The 18,668-nt window shown below is 42.6% G+C and overlaps 2 protein-coding genes across 3 annotated transcripts in view; both read left to right on the forward strand.

Annotated features, from left to right (window-relative positions):
* Nucleotides 1-981, forward strand: part of LOC108941835 (amyloid-like protein 2) — a 29,283-nt gene extending 28,302 nt beyond the window's left edge. For both annotated transcript variants that reach the window (XM_018764709.2, XM_018764719.2), the window contains one exon: nt 113-981. In XM_018764709.2, coding sequence (XP_018620225.2) covers nt 113-214 — 102 coding nt within the window. In that variant the 3' untranslated portion in view covers nt 215-981. The remainder of the gene's footprint in view (nt 1-112) is intronic.
* A 2,195-nt stretch (nt 982-3,176) lies between these two features.
* Nucleotides 3,177-17,252, forward strand: st14a (ST14 transmembrane serine protease matriptase a). The gene is made up of 19 exons (XM_018765108.2): nt 3,177-3,633; nt 8,312-8,462; nt 8,650-8,780; nt 8,947-9,017; nt 9,928-10,082; nt 10,383-10,418; nt 10,758-10,992; nt 11,670-11,812; nt 11,959-12,056; nt 12,236-12,345; nt 12,462-12,595; nt 12,852-12,956; nt 13,247-13,354; nt 13,537-13,656; nt 13,770-13,892; nt 14,337-14,520; nt 14,652-14,929; nt 15,936-16,072; nt 16,167-17,252. The coding sequence occupies exons 1-19, from the start codon at nt 3,589-3,591 to the stop codon at nt 16,326-16,328; spliced, it is 2,526 nt and encodes an 841-aa protein (XP_018620624.1). The 5' UTR covers nt 3,177-3,588; the 3' UTR covers nt 16,329-17,252.
* Nucleotides 17,253-18,668: the final 1,416 nt, after the last annotated feature.

Below are 18,668 nucleotides of genomic sequence, written 5' to 3' on the forward strand. Positions count from 1 at the left end.
ATTTGAGCAACAGTTTTCACTGATGTACTGTCAACTCAGAATATATTGGGAATGTTGTTGCAGTTTTTTTCCTTATCTATAATTTTTTTTTTTTTTTTTGTGTCTGGCAAAGGTGGATCCCATGCTCTCACCAGAAGAGCGTCATCTGACCAAGATGCAAAACCATGGGTATGAGAATCCCACCTACAAATATCTGGAGCAGATGCACATCTAGCCTGAGGAGCCAGGGGACACTGGAGCCAGTTAAAGCAAAAGGGGAGGACATACTACTGACCAATAATACCATTTGCTTGTGTCAAAAATCATCCTGCATAAAATGCAAATTCTGATGCATTTAAAACAATCCAGAAATGTTGCTGCTGCTACTGCTTAACACTTTTTGGTCTCTTCTGAGAAACTTCAGTGGTTCAACTAATCATGTACAAAAGCTGGATTTAAACTTTATAGACAAATTATAATGTTCACCCTGGCAGATTATCAATTAAAATGACTTCTGTTTCATTACTGGTATGATCATTTCACAAATATTAAATGATTTCAAGATTGCTTGTAAATGCAGCTTTCTTTGTTTCCTCATGCATTGTCAGTACAATCATTAGTTCTTTATCACTTAAAAGGAGGGGGGGGGAAAAAAAAAAAAAACCCTTGTATAGTTCTCCCTTTCATCCTTTAACCACACAACTGATAGTCAGTTATGCTGTGTAGCAGGACTGAAATAGGGTGCATTGTGGAAAGTTACAGCAACATGGCATTTTGTAGGGCAAGAAACACAAACATACTACCTTTCCCCTGCCTCCAACGTTCTTGGGGCCCTGCACCACTTTCATTACTGCTGTTATGAGACGAATCGGTCATACAGCGTGACTGCTCTCTCTCCACTATATTTCCAAAAGTCAGTGCCAGCATAAATGGCTGTTTTGTGTGCATGCAGTTTGACCTAAAGCAATTCACCTAAAGAACTCTACCTGAAAGCTGGGGGGGGGAGGAGAGGAAAGAGGAGAGCTGTTCAGGTTGATGAACCTCTGAACCAAGAGTCTGTGGTTACCAGCTGAAACTATTAATCTGACTTAACAGTGGCAATATTGCACAAGTCCAGGGGTAGGAACAAATCAGGGATTTCCTTGTTTAAACCCATTTGCATGGGAAAGAACCATGTGGTTCTGGGGTCCTGGATGAACAGTACAGTTTAATCTGACTCCAATGAGCAGTCTTGTTTCCCCATGTATTAAAAAAAAAAAATGCAATTTTTTCCTTGATGTTTATATATGACAGTTTATTGCTATCATAGCTTTTATAGGACAAAATCTTTAGCATACATTGTTCTGTATTTCTACTTTTTTTTTATTTTCTATTTTCTGTCTTGGTGGGACTGTCTGTTTTGCAACTGTCTATGCAGGAAAATTGCTTCAGACCTTTTAAGTGGCAAAGGTAAGAGTAGGCAAATATTAGTGAAAATGACTATCACAAAACATGTCAATAAACTACTTTGACAGACACTATACAGCGTGTTATTCTTCTACCCCCTTGGTTCTGTAAGAACATCTCAAATTCCTTCTGTATTCAACATTCAAGAGTCTCAAACTACATCTTTCAGACCCACTCTGCTCCATAAACTTTGCTATTCATGTATTTAAACTTGCCTACTATCAGATCTATTTGCAGCCATTTGTAATGCATTCTGGCAAAAAACTTTATTGGCCTAATTTGACTACTTCATGCTTGTGGATCTCTACATCTGTTGGTGTAATGTACTTTTTTCTCAGTTGTATGTCACTTTAGAGAAAAGCATCAGCCAGATGAATAAATGTAAACATGAATATATTTTAAGATTTAGGGTAGATGAGGCCTGTGTAATTTCACAGGGTGGGGTCCCCTCATTTTACAGCAAAAGGAATACAAAATATTTTAATGTATATTACACTGTGTATGCATATGGGCAGCACCGCTGTTTCATAGTGCCTCCATGGTGTGAAAGGACAGGACATGGGTTCAAAGTCTGCTCAGCCTGTGTGGAGTTTGGTTACAACAGCCAGAGATAGGATTCAAACCTGCAACCTTCGGGGCTAAAGGCAGCAGCTCTAACCACTACAGTACCAGGTACCCCAGCTCTCAAGTTTGCACGTTCTGGTGTTTTTTTCTCTGGTCTCCTCCCATAATCCAAAAATGTGTTTTTGCTGGTACAGCTGGTAGAACAGTGGTTAGAGCTGCTTCTTCTGAACCCAAAGGTTGCAAGTCTGAATCCCACCTCCAGCTGTAGTACCTTGAGCAAGGTACCTACCCTAAAATTGCTCCATTAAAATGGGTGACACAGTGAGTAGGGCTGCTGTCTCGCAGCGCCTGGGGAATGCGAGAGGACGTGGGTTCGATCCCCTCTCAGTCTGTGTGGAGTTTGCTCTGGTTTCCTCCCACAGTCCAAAGACATGCAGTTCAGGTTCACCCATAGTGTGTGAGTGACAGAGAGAGTGTATTCTACTGATGTATGGATGAGTGACCCAGTGTAAGTCACTGCGGTGAATAAGGTGTGTGGGCTAGTAACACTAGCATAGTGCTTCTTGTAAGTTGCTTTGGAGAAAAGCATCTGCTAAATAAATGTAAAATGATCCAGCTGTATAAATGGGTAAACAATGAACACTAAGTTGGGTGTTGCTACATGAATAAATGTGATGTGAGTTGGTCACACTAAATTGCCCACTGTGTGAGTGACAGAGTGATTGACTTTCCCCATGAAGGAGCAGACTCCTGTTTACTGTGTTTTGGTCTCTGCATCTGGGATAGGATCCAGAGCACCACGACGCTGCATTACAGCAGTTATACATAATAAGTCAACATAATTCCTGACTATTTAAACCTAACACTTACACAAGAGTCAGTACTGAATGGTTCAAGTCCTCTTGAACCTATATATAATATAGGTCCTATGTACCGAATGAGCGTTACGTGAGACTTGCTACTTGTGATATTAACTATTAACAATTACCCATATATGAGTCAGTGTAATTTTATAGCACTGAACACTGTAAAAGCGTCCGTTAAAGAAAACCAAATGTTAAAAAAAAAAAATCATAACGGCCGTTTTACGTCCTCGCGTCGCGCTCCCGAGTGTGGAGCAATAAAATGGACACAGAGAGCAGCGTTAAATGTTTATGTCAGAATAAATGTTAACCGCCGCTGGGAATAAAGTGCTTTGCGGACTATCGGGAGGTAACGGCCGAGTACAAAAAAAACCGCGTTTTAATTCACCAACTAGTGTCTTTAGTGTGGGGGGGGAAAAAACTTACTCGCAAAAGCGACAAAATGACGTCGCCGGTGGTGCGCGCGCCGACCCCGCGCTCCTGCGGTATCACCTGTATGGGCAGGAAGCAGTAGGAGGAACACGCCCGAAACGCACACTGACTCACACGCGGTCACGCAGCGAAACTGCCAGTTACTTCAGCACCAAGTCGACGTTGTGCGGAATCTTCCCGAAAATCAGGAAGAGGAGTCGAGGGCCGTAGAGCAGCAGAAGGAGGAGGACGAGGTGAGAGGTGTCCGCGCGCGCTCTCGTCTCGTTGCCCACCTGACCTCCATCATCATCATCATCCCAGAGCCATGGATCCGCTCGCCTCCAGAACGTATTACAGCCCACGGGCGCAGGTACCACCTTCTCTTCCTCCTCTCGCTCTCTCCAGATGTGAACAGAGGTTGGTGGAGCATGGTCTGGGGGCTCCTTCCACTGTTGCTGTTTAATTCAAGCTCACAGACATTCAGACAAGGTCCCTTCAGGAACCACCTACACCTGAGGAGGGTCCTACACCTACCTTCTTCAGCCTGTTCTTCTCCCCATTCATTGCACTCCTTCCAAGGGAGCTTTGAGAACCTCTTCAAGCTCCTGCTGGTCACATTCACATGATCTACATCTGCCTTCTCTTTATTCCTTTGTCTGACACGTTTCTCCGCTTGCAACGTTAAGCTCGGCACTTACGGTAAGTATTTTGTTAAAGGGCGGTATAGTTGGAGGGGAGACTCAAACCTGCAACCTTTGGGTCCAAAGGCAGCAGCGCTAACTACTACTCTACCAACTGCCCCTGTCCTTTCTGAGTCTTGCCATTCATTATTATTAGTACTTGAAGTAATAATTAACTTTGATGTCTTTGTACAAAGTAACTGTGTTAATGACCAACTTTGCACTGTTATGCCCATCTATACAGTAGTAAATGTGTCAGTCGGTGCTACAGCAGGAGTGGGATTTGAACCCAGCACCTTCAGATTGCAAGAACACGGGCCACAACCGTTCATTGAATTTCCCAAACCGAGGAGTCTGGTGGTATTGTTTCCGCTCGGTGATACTGTCACGTTCTTCCGTTTCACAATCCTGCTTATTATTAAATATAGTTATTCTTAGCCGAGTCACTCTTGTGCATTTTCCCACTTCCGCTGCCGTTTTCGTTAAATTAGTCGTGTCCGTAATGTTTTTTAATACGGCCGTTTTTCTTCTGGAAAACTTTCGGCATAGTCCTTGTTTTGGGTGAATTATGCTGCACGGGTGTCCATTGTCGAGAACAGCTTTGTCTGTTAGGAGTCTTCATGTGAAGGCAAATAAATTAAAATCCAGGGGTTATGCATTTACGTTTGTGCTACACCAGATTACTAGTGTAAAGTGGGTGGGTTTCAGAATTTCCTGTTTTCTGACTGTGTTGGATTATGCTAAACTGATATCATATACGTAATTATCCACAAAATATGTAAGATCAATATTGTTTTTTTTTTTTTTTACTAACATTCTTCCTGTTGTGATTTTTGGCAGAGATTAGATTTTTGGAGAAGCAAGTAGCAACTAAACAGAACTTTAACAGAAAGGGAATGAGCATAACCACCTTAAGGGTGGCTGAATCAGGGCGCATGGGGCGGCTGCACTGAGATTTCAGCAGTCCCTAGCGAAGGACCAGTGAACATCGGGTCGGAGGCGGCTGGAGTACCTTAAAGTTTTCTTGTGTTTATTGCTGTCATACATGCAGGTAAAGAAATGACTGCTGTAGGGTGTATTTTTGTGAGAGAGCTGTGTGGGTGCGATTAGCCAAACGAGGATCGCATGAATACCTGTGCCAGTGGATTCCTCAGTCCTGCACTGACATGTTAATAGTCTTTGAAGTCCTACATGAAGCTGTTTAAAAACCTGAAGACATACCTTAACATACAATGCCTTACCCCTTCTAGTCAAGTTAAACTTGCATCAAATTTATTGGCACTCAAGAAATGTTAACTATATCTCTTAAACAGAAATCGAGAATTTACAGTATGCACTCCTCATTTTATTAGTTTCAACTTTAAATTTAAAAAAAATCTTTTTTTTTGTATTGAAAAAAGGCTTAGACAAAATTATTGACACCCAAGAATCAGTACTTAGTTGCACAACCTTTAGAGATTATAACCCCATCTAAACACTTCTTGTAAGTACCAGCTAGTTTGCTGCATCTTCCTGCTGAAATTATTCTGCACTCTTCAGCTGCAAATTTTTCTTATTCTTTAATGCTATATACATATGCATACACTAGCATTCAGAAGTTTGGAATCAGCCAGAAATTTCCATGTTTCTGATAGAAAATGATGCTTTTCTTCACCAAGGTAGCATTAAATTGATCAGAAATGACAATCATTACATTGACAATGTCATAACATTATTTTATTCTATATAACTGTTCTATATGTTAAACTTTACATGAAAGAATCCTGCATTTGCAACAATTGCTGCTTTGCAGATTTTTGGCATTCTAGCTGTCCGTTTCTGAATATATTCAGGGAAAATTTCAATCTACACTTCTGTAGCTCTTCCCAAAGGTGCGACTGGCTTGTAGGGCATTGTTCTCTGGCCTTACAGTGAAACTCTTCCCACCAGGTTCAAGATCTAGATGTTGTGCCGACCAACCCATGAATGACAGTGCTCCGGCTTCCTGTTTATTCACCAAAGGTTTTGCATAGGTTAGAAGTATGCATTGGGTCGTTGTCCTGCTATATAATGAAATTTGCACCAAATTGCACCTGACCACAGGGGATGACGTGACATTGTAATGTATTTTTTTTGTAATTTCTTGAAAATGGAAAAAGAAAATTCATATATCCTGGGTTCATTTGCATTTACCTTTTGGATCATTAGCTTGATGGAGGACCCAATTTCAAAACACTGAGTTGGACATTGACATTGCATTATAAAAAAGGTAATCTTTGAATTTCATGCTGCCATTCTCACATTCAACGCCACCAGTCGCAGCGTTTGGCAAAGCATCCCCACAGCATTAAGAAATCTCCTGTTTAACTTTAGGGAGGGTGTTCTTGTCTTTGAAGGTCTCATTTTGTCATCTGTAAACATGAGGCTGATTTTCAGTTCCAGCTATTTAGATTTTGTTTCATCTCTCCCAGAAAGCCTTTTCAAGAAACACTGAAGATTCTTCAAGAACATTTTTTTCTTTTTAAAGTTCAGCCTGATTGTTTTCAGTCTTTCTCTTAGCAGTGGAATCCTCCTGGGTCTCTAACTGTATTTGGTTTAGTGCAGACAGTGTGGGGTGAAACCATTTTTCCAGGTGTCTCCAGGTCAACGTTTAAATCTTTGGAAGTCATGTGCTGGTTTTTTTCAGCAATTCTTCTCAACCAGTGATGAGATCTGAGAACAGTTTTTCTTGGATACCCGTGTCCTGGGGAAATTGGCAAAGTTCCATGGGCTGCAAATTTTTTGCCAGCATTGCAAACTGTGAAAATATGACAGCAACTTAATATAGGTTACATTATCTTGGAAAAAGGGGGGTGTGGTGGCGCAGTGGGTTGGACCGCGGTCCTGCTCTCCGGTGGGTCTGGGGTTCGAGTCCCGCTTGGGGTGCCTTGCGACGGACTGGCGTCCCGTCCTGGGTGTGTCCCCTCCCCCTCCGGCCTTACGCCCTGTGTTACCGGGTAGGCTCCGGTTCCCCGCGACCCCATATGGGACAAGCGGTTCAGACAATGTGTGTAGGTATTTACGGGGGTGCGGTGGCGCAGTGGGTTGGACCGCAGTCCTGCTCTTCGGTGGGTCTGGGGTTCAAGTCCCGCTTGGGGTGCCTTGCGGCGGACTGGCGTCCCGTCCTGGGTCTGTCCCCTTCCCCCTCCGGCCTTACGCCCTGTGTTGCCGGGTAGGCTCCGGTTCCCTGTGACCCCGTAAGGGACAAGCGGGTCTGAAAATGTGTGTGTGTGTGTATCTTGGAAAAAAATCTGCTGCTTTGTATGGGAATCAGCTGAGTTTGTGTGAAGGGTGCCGCTCCAAGTCTTCTTTACACAAAAAGTTTTGAAATGTCTTTCTTTAATCTGTTAAAAGTTTTCAGTGACACTAATAAAATAAGTACTTTTTCCCCTGTTTAAAATATATGATTAAAATTGCTTGGTTGCCACAGTTGTAATCGCTCACTAATTCCTGACTGTTCTTCTGCTCATTTCTTTTGCATGAATCCTTTAGTGGTGGTGATCTGACACTGCCAATTATTAACTCTTAACAGTTTCTTTGGCTGGTATCCTAGACAGTTGAACTTTAATGTATTTTTAATCCATTTATGCTGGTTTAGTAAATGATTCTTTTTATTTTGCATTCTCAATACTTAGTCTGTTAAGAGTCGAGCTGAATGAAAGATAGATATACTACTACTAGATGTTTCATTTTTCATCACATTTCAGCAGATAGGTAGCACCCATGTTCATTTCAAGGAAGACAGAGGCTGTGATAAGCAAGCTTTATTTTCTGTTTATTTAGTTTTATGAGTTTTTTTTTTTAAAGCAGTTTACAACTGAACCTCTTATCAATATTTAAATGACTATATTACATTATATTGTTACAGGTTGGAATGTTATAAGATAAGAATGTACTAAAGGAAATCTGTGTGTTCATAAACCCCCATTAAACCAATTTCTGGTTAAAATACACTTTGAGTGTCAATGACTAACTGTAAAGGAAGGGACAGACACTGCAAGGATCATATCTAGTATGAAATATATTAAATAAAGGGAAAGCGTACTCACTTCTTCTGTTTTTCTGGTATGTGGCTTCAATATTTCACTGCTCGTTGAAGCAGCCGGTTTGAGTACTAGCTCATTCGCTAATCTGTCTCCTCATCTTCAGCTATGGCTTCATACTCTAGTGATTGTTACCAACATCATCTGTTGTCTCAGTAACCTTATTTACGCTGTCGTGTTGGGAATGAAAGGTATTTTCTGGGCATCTAGACCAAGAATATGGAACCTGAAACTGGGAGGGATATTAATGGTGGTACCACAGTGCTCTAGTCAGTTTCACAGTCTTTCTTTCCCTGCTGAACCGTAGGACTGGGATTCTTCTGTCCAGTTTCTGCCTGCAACTGACTCCAGGATGCTGGAGAAAAAGGGACCAGGAAGGGCATGTACTGCAATTATTCTGGTCATCTTTCTTGCCATCCTTGCACTTGTGACTGGCCTGTTGGCCTGGCATTTCTACTGTAAGTACAGACCCTGTCTTCCTCAGGAATAGCTCTCTATTATTCCACACCTAGAGACCATATGAGCAGATGGACCTGTTTTAATTATTATGAATTATGATGATGATGATGATGATGATTATTATTATAAAGAGTATTTCTTTTCAACCCCATCCTGCCCTTTACTACATTTCCTTTGTCCATACAGTCCGCAAGGAAACTGTGGTCAATAAAATGTACACTGGCTCCATGCGGATCACAAACCAGGCTTTCCTGGAGAGCTATGAGCATCCTAACAGTACTGAGTTCAGAGCGCTGGCTGCGCAGGTGGTGTCACAGGTGAGGGGTAGCCAGATTCAGCTATGACAAAAGCGTGGTCTTATTTCGGATTCATCTGGCTTTCTTTACTACACAAGGTTCCTGTAAAGACCTTTACAAAACTATTTACCTTACGAGATGTGTATTTAAAATCTTTTCATAACAAGGATGCTTTTTTTTATTAAAGCTGAAGAAGATCTACTCTAAAAACTCACTGCTGTCCAAACATTATGTAGGTTCCACGGTGCAAGCATTCAGGTACGTTTAGGATTAAATAGACTATGATTGTAAGTTTATTTCTTTATAATACTGGTACATTTTTGTGTGTGTTATGAATGTCTGTTCATATCTGTCACTGAAAAAATGTCCATACTTGTTACCGTTAAGTAAATGATGATGTATTGTGAGCAGCTAAGATGCTCACGAATGGTGTGTTGTGATCTAGCCTTGAAGAAAAAGATGTTAACTTCTACAAAACAATGTTTGACATCATAGGCTTTTTGCAGATCTTGTGGTAATGGCAAAATAATGTTTGTTACCGTAGTCTAACTACTTTTTTGATTACCCTAGTAGCGAAGCCAAGCAGCAGCAAACACTGGTGTGTTCAAAGTTTTCCCGTGACAGGAAATGGTCAGGTGGCTCTGTAGCAGGCAATTTATTAATCCTGAGTTGTTGGATTACATCTGTCAATGATTTCTCTCTATTTGAAGTTTCATGCTCTCTCCGTGTTCAGCTGATTTAAGCTGCTCCAGTTTCCTCCCATGTACATTTATTGAATTGGCAACTATAAATTTACCACATTGAAAGACTTTGTGTCTGTTGCCTCTGGTGTACTTGCAAGTCATTCTGTTTACTTGGGTATGTTTCATGCAGAATGATGTTAGTAGGTGTGAAACAGCAGTGATTCTACAGTATAGAAATAATGAACACAGCCACATCTGAATTAAGTGTTCAGTAAAGCCATAGAATAAATTATGCAAATATATCAGTTGTTTTTAGATAAGCAGGTCACCTAGTGGTTAGAGATACTGCTCTTGGACTGAGATGTTGCAGTTGTGAAACCCACCTCCTTCACATTGTAAGCTGCTTTGGAGAAAAGAATTGGCTATATCAATAAATGTAAGTAAATTTCAATGTATTGCACATGTGTAACTTTGTCATATCTTAGCGAGGGCAGCGTGATTGCCTACTACTACTCCGAGTTCACAGTACCGGTGGAGCTGCAGTCCGCCATAGATAATGCAATGACTTCCGTGGACAGACTGCAGGGCCGCAGAATCAACATGACTGACCCCCTTCAGATTGTCAACATGACTTCATCAGGTATAACATTCCCTCTGAGACTCCACTGAAATCTTAATGGAGCGACAGTGACCATGTGACCTGTTTGTACCACTTTAGTAACCTCATTCTTCAGGTATTAGTAGTCTGCATAATTCTAGAAACCTAGAAAGGATGTTCTGTTGCCTCCTGCAGAGAAAGCTGACCACAATAGCCAGTTTTTTTTATAACTTGGATCTAATGCATGTAAAATGAATGTGTGTCAATGTGGCAGAACAGTTATTCATTCTCCCCTGGTTAGGTACTCACACATAGATCTGTGGTGTCTTCTCTGTCTTACAGCTGTGGATTCTCGCATGGTCTGGAAAACGTTCAAATGTAAGTGTCTTCTTATTTATTTATTTATATATGTGTGTGAGGGGGGTGCAGTGGCACAGTGGGTTGGACCGGGTCCTGCTCTCCAGTGGGTCTGGGGTTCGAGTCCCGCTTGGGGTGCCTTGTGACGGACTGGCGTCCCGTCCTGGGTGTGTCCCCTCCCCCTCTGGCCTTACGCCCTGTGTTGCCGGGTAGGCTCCGGTTCCCCACGACCCCATATGGGACAAGCGGTTCTGACAATGTGTGTGTGTGTGTGTGTATTAATTCTCTGCATGTTCATGCTGCCTGTGGGGAAAGCTTGCTGCTCTCCTGTTTCTAACAATTTGGTTATTCCATCTGCAGCCAGTAATGACTACTACATTCACACCTCAAATGGTGTGAACAAGAGTCTGATGTCACCTGGCTTCCCTGACCTCCCATATCCATCCAACACCTTCACCCAGTGGCATTTGCGGTCTGACCCAAATTATGTGATCAAGCTCACCTTTGACTCTTTCAGCGTGGAAAGTAACTGCAATAATGACTTTGTTAAGGTGTACGACTCGCTGGCTGCAATAGAGAGCTTCCTCCTTGCAGAGTGAGTAGTCCTTTGTTTTCTCATAACCTAGCATACACTCATAGCCACAGAAGGTGCAAAGTGGTTCAAGTGCAATATTTATCCCTCAGTTTTAGTAGCTTCTGTTAATATCAGTCTGTACAAGAAACTATAACATGACCAGTATACACAGGCTACAATATAATGGTTATTAACTTACCAGATATAAAAAGTAACTAGTGTGTATCCTTGTAACTCATTAAATGTGAATGTGGAACCTGACACTTAATCGGAATGCGTGCTGATCGTATGCATGCATTCCCTATAAAGGGAATTTACACCAGAGGTGACGAAGGGTTAGTCTAGGTGCGCAGACCTTTCTGCATGTCACGGCATTTCTTAATTTGTTCTTGGTTTTTTCTGGAACGCAACATAAGAGGAGTTATATGTATGTCATCGCTTAAAGCAAATAAGAACAAAAACCAGCCGAGCCTGCGGGACTTAAGTTGGTGGTCCACGTTTTAAGGCCCTGAAAGCGCACAATATGAGGTTGCAAAATCAGGTTGCCTTGCTGTTCCTTAAGTGACACCTACTGGTGACATGTACTACTACAGGCGTTTGTATTTGCAGTACCTCTTGAAGTGATTCAGTGTTTTCAACAATCAGTTGTATTTAGTCAGTTGATCTTGTTTTTTTTCCCCTCTCAAACATGTGGACAGAAAGTGTGGACACTATGCCCCAACTGAACCCCTGAGCTTTATTTCCTCACGGAATGTTATGCTGCTTACCCTGGTGACTAACGAGAGAAACAACTTCCCTGGCTTCATGGCTTATGTCACGCAAGTCCCTGCCAACAGCCGAGGTACAGCCCTTTTGACCGCAGTTGTTATCGGTGTTAGTGTGTCACATACTGAAAAATATACGGGCCGGTTACAGTTGGAAAGTGTTTCAGGTCTGCCATGACTTGTTTCATATTTCAGAATTTACATGACTCTTCTTTTTTCTCAGCATGCGGAAGCCACCTTACAGGACTCAAAGGCACCTTCAAAAGTCCTGAATTCCCCTCTTACTACCCTCCTTCTGTCGACTGTGTGTGGACCATTGAGGTGAGAAAGTAAACAGACTTAATGATGAAGTCTTATGCCTTTCCTTTTTTTTTTGTAAAAGAGTTTTTGTCCCTAAAATGTCCCATAATCTAGGACCTTGTCGTTGTTTTGTTATTTGGCCTCAAAGTTGTCCGCAGATAGCCCTTTCTCACTGGGTGTCCCCAATTGCTTGTCTCAAGGTACCTGCAGGCAAATTCATCAAGGTGAAATTTCTGAAATTTCTTCTGCCCAACACATATCAGGCTTCTACCGTTTGCCTAACAGACTATGTAGAAATTGAGGGGCAAAGGTGAGTTGAAACCTAATGGAAACTTCTGAGTTTGGGATTTAAAATGCTGAAATGCTTTTGCTGTTGTACTGGCTGTTCCTCTTAGATGCTGAATCGATGTTCTCGTCTTGCTTTAGGTTCTGCGGAGAAAAGAAATATGGTTTCGTGGTCACCAGTAAACGCAACCAGTTGAAGGTGTTGTTCCATTCTGACATGTCCATTGTGGACCGTGGCTTCTTTGCTGAATTTGAGGCCTTCGAACCCACTGAACGTAAATAGTTGACATTTTCATTTTTTTTAAAATCCTTTAGACATTCTTTCTTTTCAGAGCAAAATGTCCTGTCTACAGTACAAGTACAATATTTAGCAATTATTGATTTGTCAGTATACTTCCTGAATAATCCTATACTCCTGCAAATCATCCTGTTCTTTGTGTCCTCATTGTTCTCTGAATGTTATTTTTCCATCACTAAGTACTAATGTGCTCAGTATCTCTAACTCTTGCTAATGCATTTTGCTCTGCGCAGCTTGCCCAGGAGCATTCCACTGTCAGAGCAACCGCTGCATTAACGTAAAATTGCACTGTGATGGCTGGGATGACTGCGGAGACAGCAGCGATGAGATTAACTGTGGTGAGGACATACTCGACGTACTCTACATTCACAGTCTTTCGTACAGTCGTACGCACTACGACTGTTTACTTCTGAAGTTCAAGTATGCAAAGGTGGATATAGTACCTTAACATTTCCCACACTCGAACGTCAGTTGCAAACATAGTTTTGTAAATGTGTGAAAGTAAAATGTACATGCACCACAACATAGTCTATTTAAATTGAGGTAATAATGGAGTATTTTGGTCAAAGAGTCATTCAGTTTCCTCAGTGTGTTGTCTGAAACTGTGTGTGTGTTCCTGCATTTGCAGAGTGTAATGCTACTCAGATCAGTTGCAGGAATGGCCTGTGCAAGCCCAGTTTCTGGAAGTGTGATGGCGTGGATGACTGTGAAGACAACACAGATGAGGAGAACTGCAGTAAGAGTTTCTGCGTTTCCTGCAATATGGAAAGGAACCTTGTTGCCACACCAGCAGCGGAAATTGCTTTGCATTTTGGTGTTTCCATACAAAACAGATAGTATGGGCAGGGTGGTGGGGGTGGTTTTGATGATGTGAGGTGGCAACGTCTCATAGTGACAGATGGTCCGGTCTCACTCCAGAAGTGGAATGCAAAGCTGGGGAGTTCCCCTGCCAGGAAGGAAAATGCATTTCGGAAAAGAAGAAGTGTGATGGAAAGCACGACTGCGGTGATGGCTCTGATGAACTCAACTGCCAAACCTGTGAGCGCCTTTAATTACTTCACAAATAAATGAAGGAATAAACTTTTTTTAAGGCCCATAGGTGGGCAAACAGTCATTCTTATTCCCTTCTTGCTCCCTTTCCTTTGGAGTAGCAGCCGTAGTGCTGTGCACAGACTACACTTACAAATGTGAAAACGGAAAGTGCATCAGCAAGCTGAACCCTGAGTGCGACCTTGTCGTGGACTGTGAAGATGGCTCGGATGAGGCAAACTGTGGTAAGAGAAGCTCTGCTATTCTTTGTCCACCCCTGCCACACAAACCAATGAAGCTAAATACTTTGCTGTCAGATTTATTCAGTCTGCGTTTGCCTGGATGTTAGTTGCAGAGTTTTGAGAGCTACCCCAGGATGCATTTCTGTCTAACAAGGAGGTACAGGTCAGAAGAAGGCAGACAGCAGTTTGCACTTGCAAGCATTCGTCTGCCTATAATTGTAGGGGTTACACACAGACTCACTACAAAGCTATGGAAATTACGGAGAGATTGAGAGCTCTTCCTTGATTGTGTAGATAGTGGAGCATGGTCATCCTTGGGTGGGGTAGGGTGATTTGTTTGGCTTTTCCTCATAAAAGGCAAGAATGATTTAAACGTGACTGCAAACCCTGACGAAGTTTTCAAAAATTGGGAAACTGGGAATAACTGAGTCTGCGCTGTCCCCTTAGCCTGTGGAAAGCAGCCCTTCAAGACCTCTCGTATTGTGGGGGGGCAGAATGCCCTAGAGGGAGAGTGGCCCTGGCAGGTCAGTCTGCACATCAAGGGTGCGGGACATGTGTGCGGTGCCTCTGTCATCAGCAACCGCTGGCTAGTCACAGCTGCACACTGTGTTCAGGATGACTCCAAGATCAAGTGAGTGTGACCTCAGCTGAGTTATTAGCCCATCTGTCAGAAGGACACAGCCCTAAAAGTGTTGGATTTTTATTGTCGATGTGATTACTAATTATTGAACAAGACTCAGCTTTAGCGTGTGTCTCTGAAAGGTACTCGCAGCCAGGTGTGTGGGAAGTCTACCTTGGGCTTCATGACCAGACCAGAAAAACGGATTCCAAGTGGACAGAGAAGAGAAACCTGAAGAATATCATTTGTCATCCGTACTACAACTCCTTTACCTTCGACAACGATATCGCCCTCATGGAGCTGGAAAGCCCCGTGACACTGAACCAGTACATCACTCCTGTTTGCTTACCCAGCGTTACCCATGACTTCCCTGCCGGCAAGGCCGTGTGGGTCACAGGCTGGGGTGCCACAAAGGAGGACGGTAAGCTTCCTAAACCATTCCCGAGGCGTTTTGTGTTCACCGGGCGGTGTTAGATCACATCAAGTAAATGTCAGAAAAGATGAGTTAAGATCAGGATTAGGGACCAGAACACTGCCTGTAACCGCACTTGCCCACTAGCCATGAGATTGTTGGAGTGGTACTGTTTTGGTTAAACGGTTGGGGAATGGCAATATACAGCTGTTTTAGAATATTTTTTTAAAGTATTGCACATTAAAAATAAGCATGGACCTGAATTACTGGCTGTACTGCTGTTGATGCAGTTGCTGCCACAAGCTCCCATTTAATATTTTTTATGTGTTTGTTTCACTATTTGTTTTCTGAGGTTTTTTTTTTTAATGCAACACAGTGTAAGTCCACCCTGCACTGCCTTTTCTCTATATAAATAATAGAACATACATGTATACATTTGTTTTACGATTAATTCACTGTATTTTTGTTTCTCCCCACCAAAAACAGAGAACTAGAAAGGCATAAGTTCTTTATCGAAAGTTTGGTATACATTGTGATGTATGTTTTAGGTCCTTATGCGCAGAGTTTTACAGGTAGGTTACACAAGTTCAGTCCTAGATGTGAACGTTATTGAAAACATACTTATGGTTGTGGCACCTAAAGTGGGCATTAGTAAAAATGGTCCAAAATGGCACGCTCATGTGAAGCAATGGCAAGCGTGATGATGTCATTGATTGGAAATAATGTTAACCTTACAATGACTGTATTATACAAAGCACATGATATTCTTCAGGAATTAAACTGAACTCAATCATAGATTATATATTTTACCAGTTTAGGTAGGTTTGTGATCAAAACATGATTAATGGGTAACAGATTCCAGTTCCAGGAGAGGCTGTTGTATTCATCAGGTAGCAACCTTAAATGCCTTTAGAGAAATATCCAGCTGTATGAATGGGGAAAATGTAGAACTGCGTAAAACACTTGGCATCAAAAGTTCAGATAATTGAAGCAGGGGAAATGCCAATCTCCACAGGCTATGGTGCAGCGGTGCTTCAGAAGGCAGAGGTGCGCATCATCAATAGCACAGTGTGCAACCAGCTGATGTCCAACCACATCACCTCACAAATGCTGTGTGCGGGCGTGCTAACTGGCGGGGTGGATGCATGCCAGGTACCTCCCGCTGTGCTGATACTCTCTCTGTCTGTCCTTTACTTCCTTGTTTGTTTCTTTACTTCTCTCCAATTCACATATTCCTCCCCAACAGGGAGACTCCGGTGGTCCACTGTCCAGCCTGGAGCTTGGAGGTCGCTACTTCCTTGCTGGCGTGGTGAGCTGGGGTGATGGCTGTGCCCGCAGAAACAAGCCTGGTATCTACACACGAGTCACCAGATTCCGGGGCTGGATCAAACAGAATACAGGCGTATAATCCTGCAGAGCAGACCTGAGAATCGCTGCAAGGCAGAGCCTACCTTTAGGGACTTGGGCAGTATCCAAACAGGATAGTGGGAGTGAGGGGCATCGCATCTCCTGCTCCATGCAGGTGCTTCCATGTCAGGTTCCTGTCATGCACCCGTCAGCTTTGTAGATGACCAGACATTTACACTTTTATGTACTTAGCAGAACTTGCCCCCGGACTTGTCTGTGTTGTAAAAGCCATTGCTGTGACCACAAACAGTGAAGGTCACCTGGCACCTGATGCCAGGATATAGTCATGGACAAGTTAACCAGGACAATGTATAAAAAGACATTTTGTCCCTTAGGAATTTTTTTTTTTATTTTTGTGTTTTATTTGTAGGTTACGTGTATTCATAAAATTAACATGTGTAAATGTGTCTTGAATTTGCAAACGGAACTACAACTACAGTGCAGTCATTATTTTCCCTTTTCTTCAGCTTTGCATTAAGATGCGCTCTGAAAGGTGTTTGTGCACTGGTGAGGGATCTCTGTGGCTGCCCCCTACCTCTTTGTATTAGATATATGCCCAGTTGTAGTGGAGATTTTAGCATTTTTAAACTTTTGTATAGTGTTTTTATCCAGTCAAATGTAATTGCTTTGTATGTATTATATTTTTTTAGTCTTTTAAAAATTATTATTAAACAAAGAATCACTGATGGACTTGTCCAAAAAAGAGTATTGATATTAAGTGTCATTTCTACTTTACTGACTGAAAAGTCTCTGTTACTGCTCTTTACTATGTGTCTGTTTTATCCGTCATCACTTTTGTAGTGTCGTGCCTATGATCTGGAAAGTTTTGGATGGAAATCTACAGAACCTAAACCACTTTCTTAGGATAATTCAGAACATGAGTCTTTACCTTTTTCATTTGTAAACAATGCAGTTTTTTCTTTCAGGTATGGCTTCTGATCTCTTTTGAAATGTAAATGTAAATATCTGAAATAAAGTCCTGTCATTTTCTTTGTGAGTAAAGGTTTATTAACAAAAAAATCGTCTTACTAAACAGTAACTCTGGGGTTGCTTAACATTTTTTCTTCCCCACTGATCCTCAACACTGGCACTCCACAGGGAAGCGTCCTGAGCCCGGTGCTGTATTCCTTGTTCACACATGACTGTGTGGCCAGTCACAGCTCCAACACCATCGTGAAGTTTGCTGACAATACCACCATTGTGGGTCTGATCACTAACAACGATGAGACGGCCTACGGAGAGGAGGTGAGGCTCCTGGCAGAGTGGTGCCAGGACAACAACCTGTCTCTCAATGTCAGTAAAACTAAGGAGCTGGTGATTGACTTCAGGAAACAGGATACGGTTCAGGCACCCATCTACGTAGGAGGGGAAATGGTAGTGAGGGTCAACAGCTTCAAATTCCTCGGGGTCACCCTCACTGCCAAACTCACATGGACTGAGCACACAGCATCAACCATCAAAAAGGCTCATCAATGCCTCCACTTCATCAGGCGTCTTAAGAAAGCCAGGATGTCCACTACAGTCCTCACCACTTTCTACAGGTGTGCTGTGGAGTCCGTCTTCACAGGGTGTATTACATCCTGGGGTGACAGCTGCTCCATACAGGACAAAAAAGCCCTACAGAGGGTGGTCAAAACAGCTGAGGAAACCATCGGCACACAGCTACCAGCAGTCGAGGACACCTACACCACACGCTGCCTCAAAAAGACGATGCGCATCATGAGAGATCATAGTCACCCCGCACGGGCACTTTTCTCTTCCCTGCCATGTGCAAAACAGCTTAGGTCTATTCGAATCCACACAGCTAGGTACAGGAACAGCTTTTACCCCACTGCTGTAAGACTATACAACACTAACCAATGTGCCACCCTTAGTAACTAGAGTTGGACTGCTCCACCCAAGCGCATTAGTAAATTACACTGTGACTGTCATTGTTTTGTTTTGTGCAGTATTTCTGTTGTTTTTGTCCATAGTCCATGGAGAAGCATTCAAGAAGAATTTCATGATACTTGTACACGGTACTGCTACCTATGACAGTAAACTTGAAACTTGAAAATAGAATCCAATACTGAGTATATATAAATTCAGATTTTGGTGGTGCCAAAAAGAGAAATATCTGTGGATGCTCCTTTTAATATATTAGTAGAGGTAAGACCTACATGCTGAAAGGGTGTGCTGATGCTCTGTTTGCAGCAGGAACATTTCTGTAGACAAGATCTCTATCCTGCACCCATGGGAGTGTTTAATGCCACGACTGGCTGGGTGATTTGCATTGAGCCTGTGGAGATGGGGAGAGCTGGAGCACGAGCACACCAAGTCTGGACACTGGGACCGCTCTGCG

The sequence above is a fragment of the Scleropages formosus genome, chromosome 10 (genome assembly GCF_900964775.1).
Source record: "Scleropages formosus chromosome 10, fSclFor1.1, whole genome shotgun sequence".
NCBI classification, from domain to species: domain Eukaryota; kingdom Metazoa; phylum Chordata; class Actinopteri; order Osteoglossiformes; family Osteoglossidae; genus Scleropages; species Scleropages formosus.

What these genes read in the sequence shown, in the direction of transcription:
- st14a (XM_018765108.2), top strand. Translation starts at nt 3,589, where the DNA reads ATGGATCCGCTCGCCTCCAGAACGTATTACAGCCCACGGGCGCAG. An exon ending in ATTACAGCCCACGGGCGCAG is followed by an intron (nt 3,634 to 8,311) that starts GTACCACCTTCT and finishes GCTGAACCGTAG; the next exon opens with GACTGGGATTCTTCTGTCCA. An exon ending in GAGAGCTTCCTCCTTGCAGA is followed by an intron (nt 10,993 to 11,669) that starts GTGAGTAGTCCT and finishes ACATGTGGACAG; the next exon opens with AAAGTGTGGACACTATGCCC.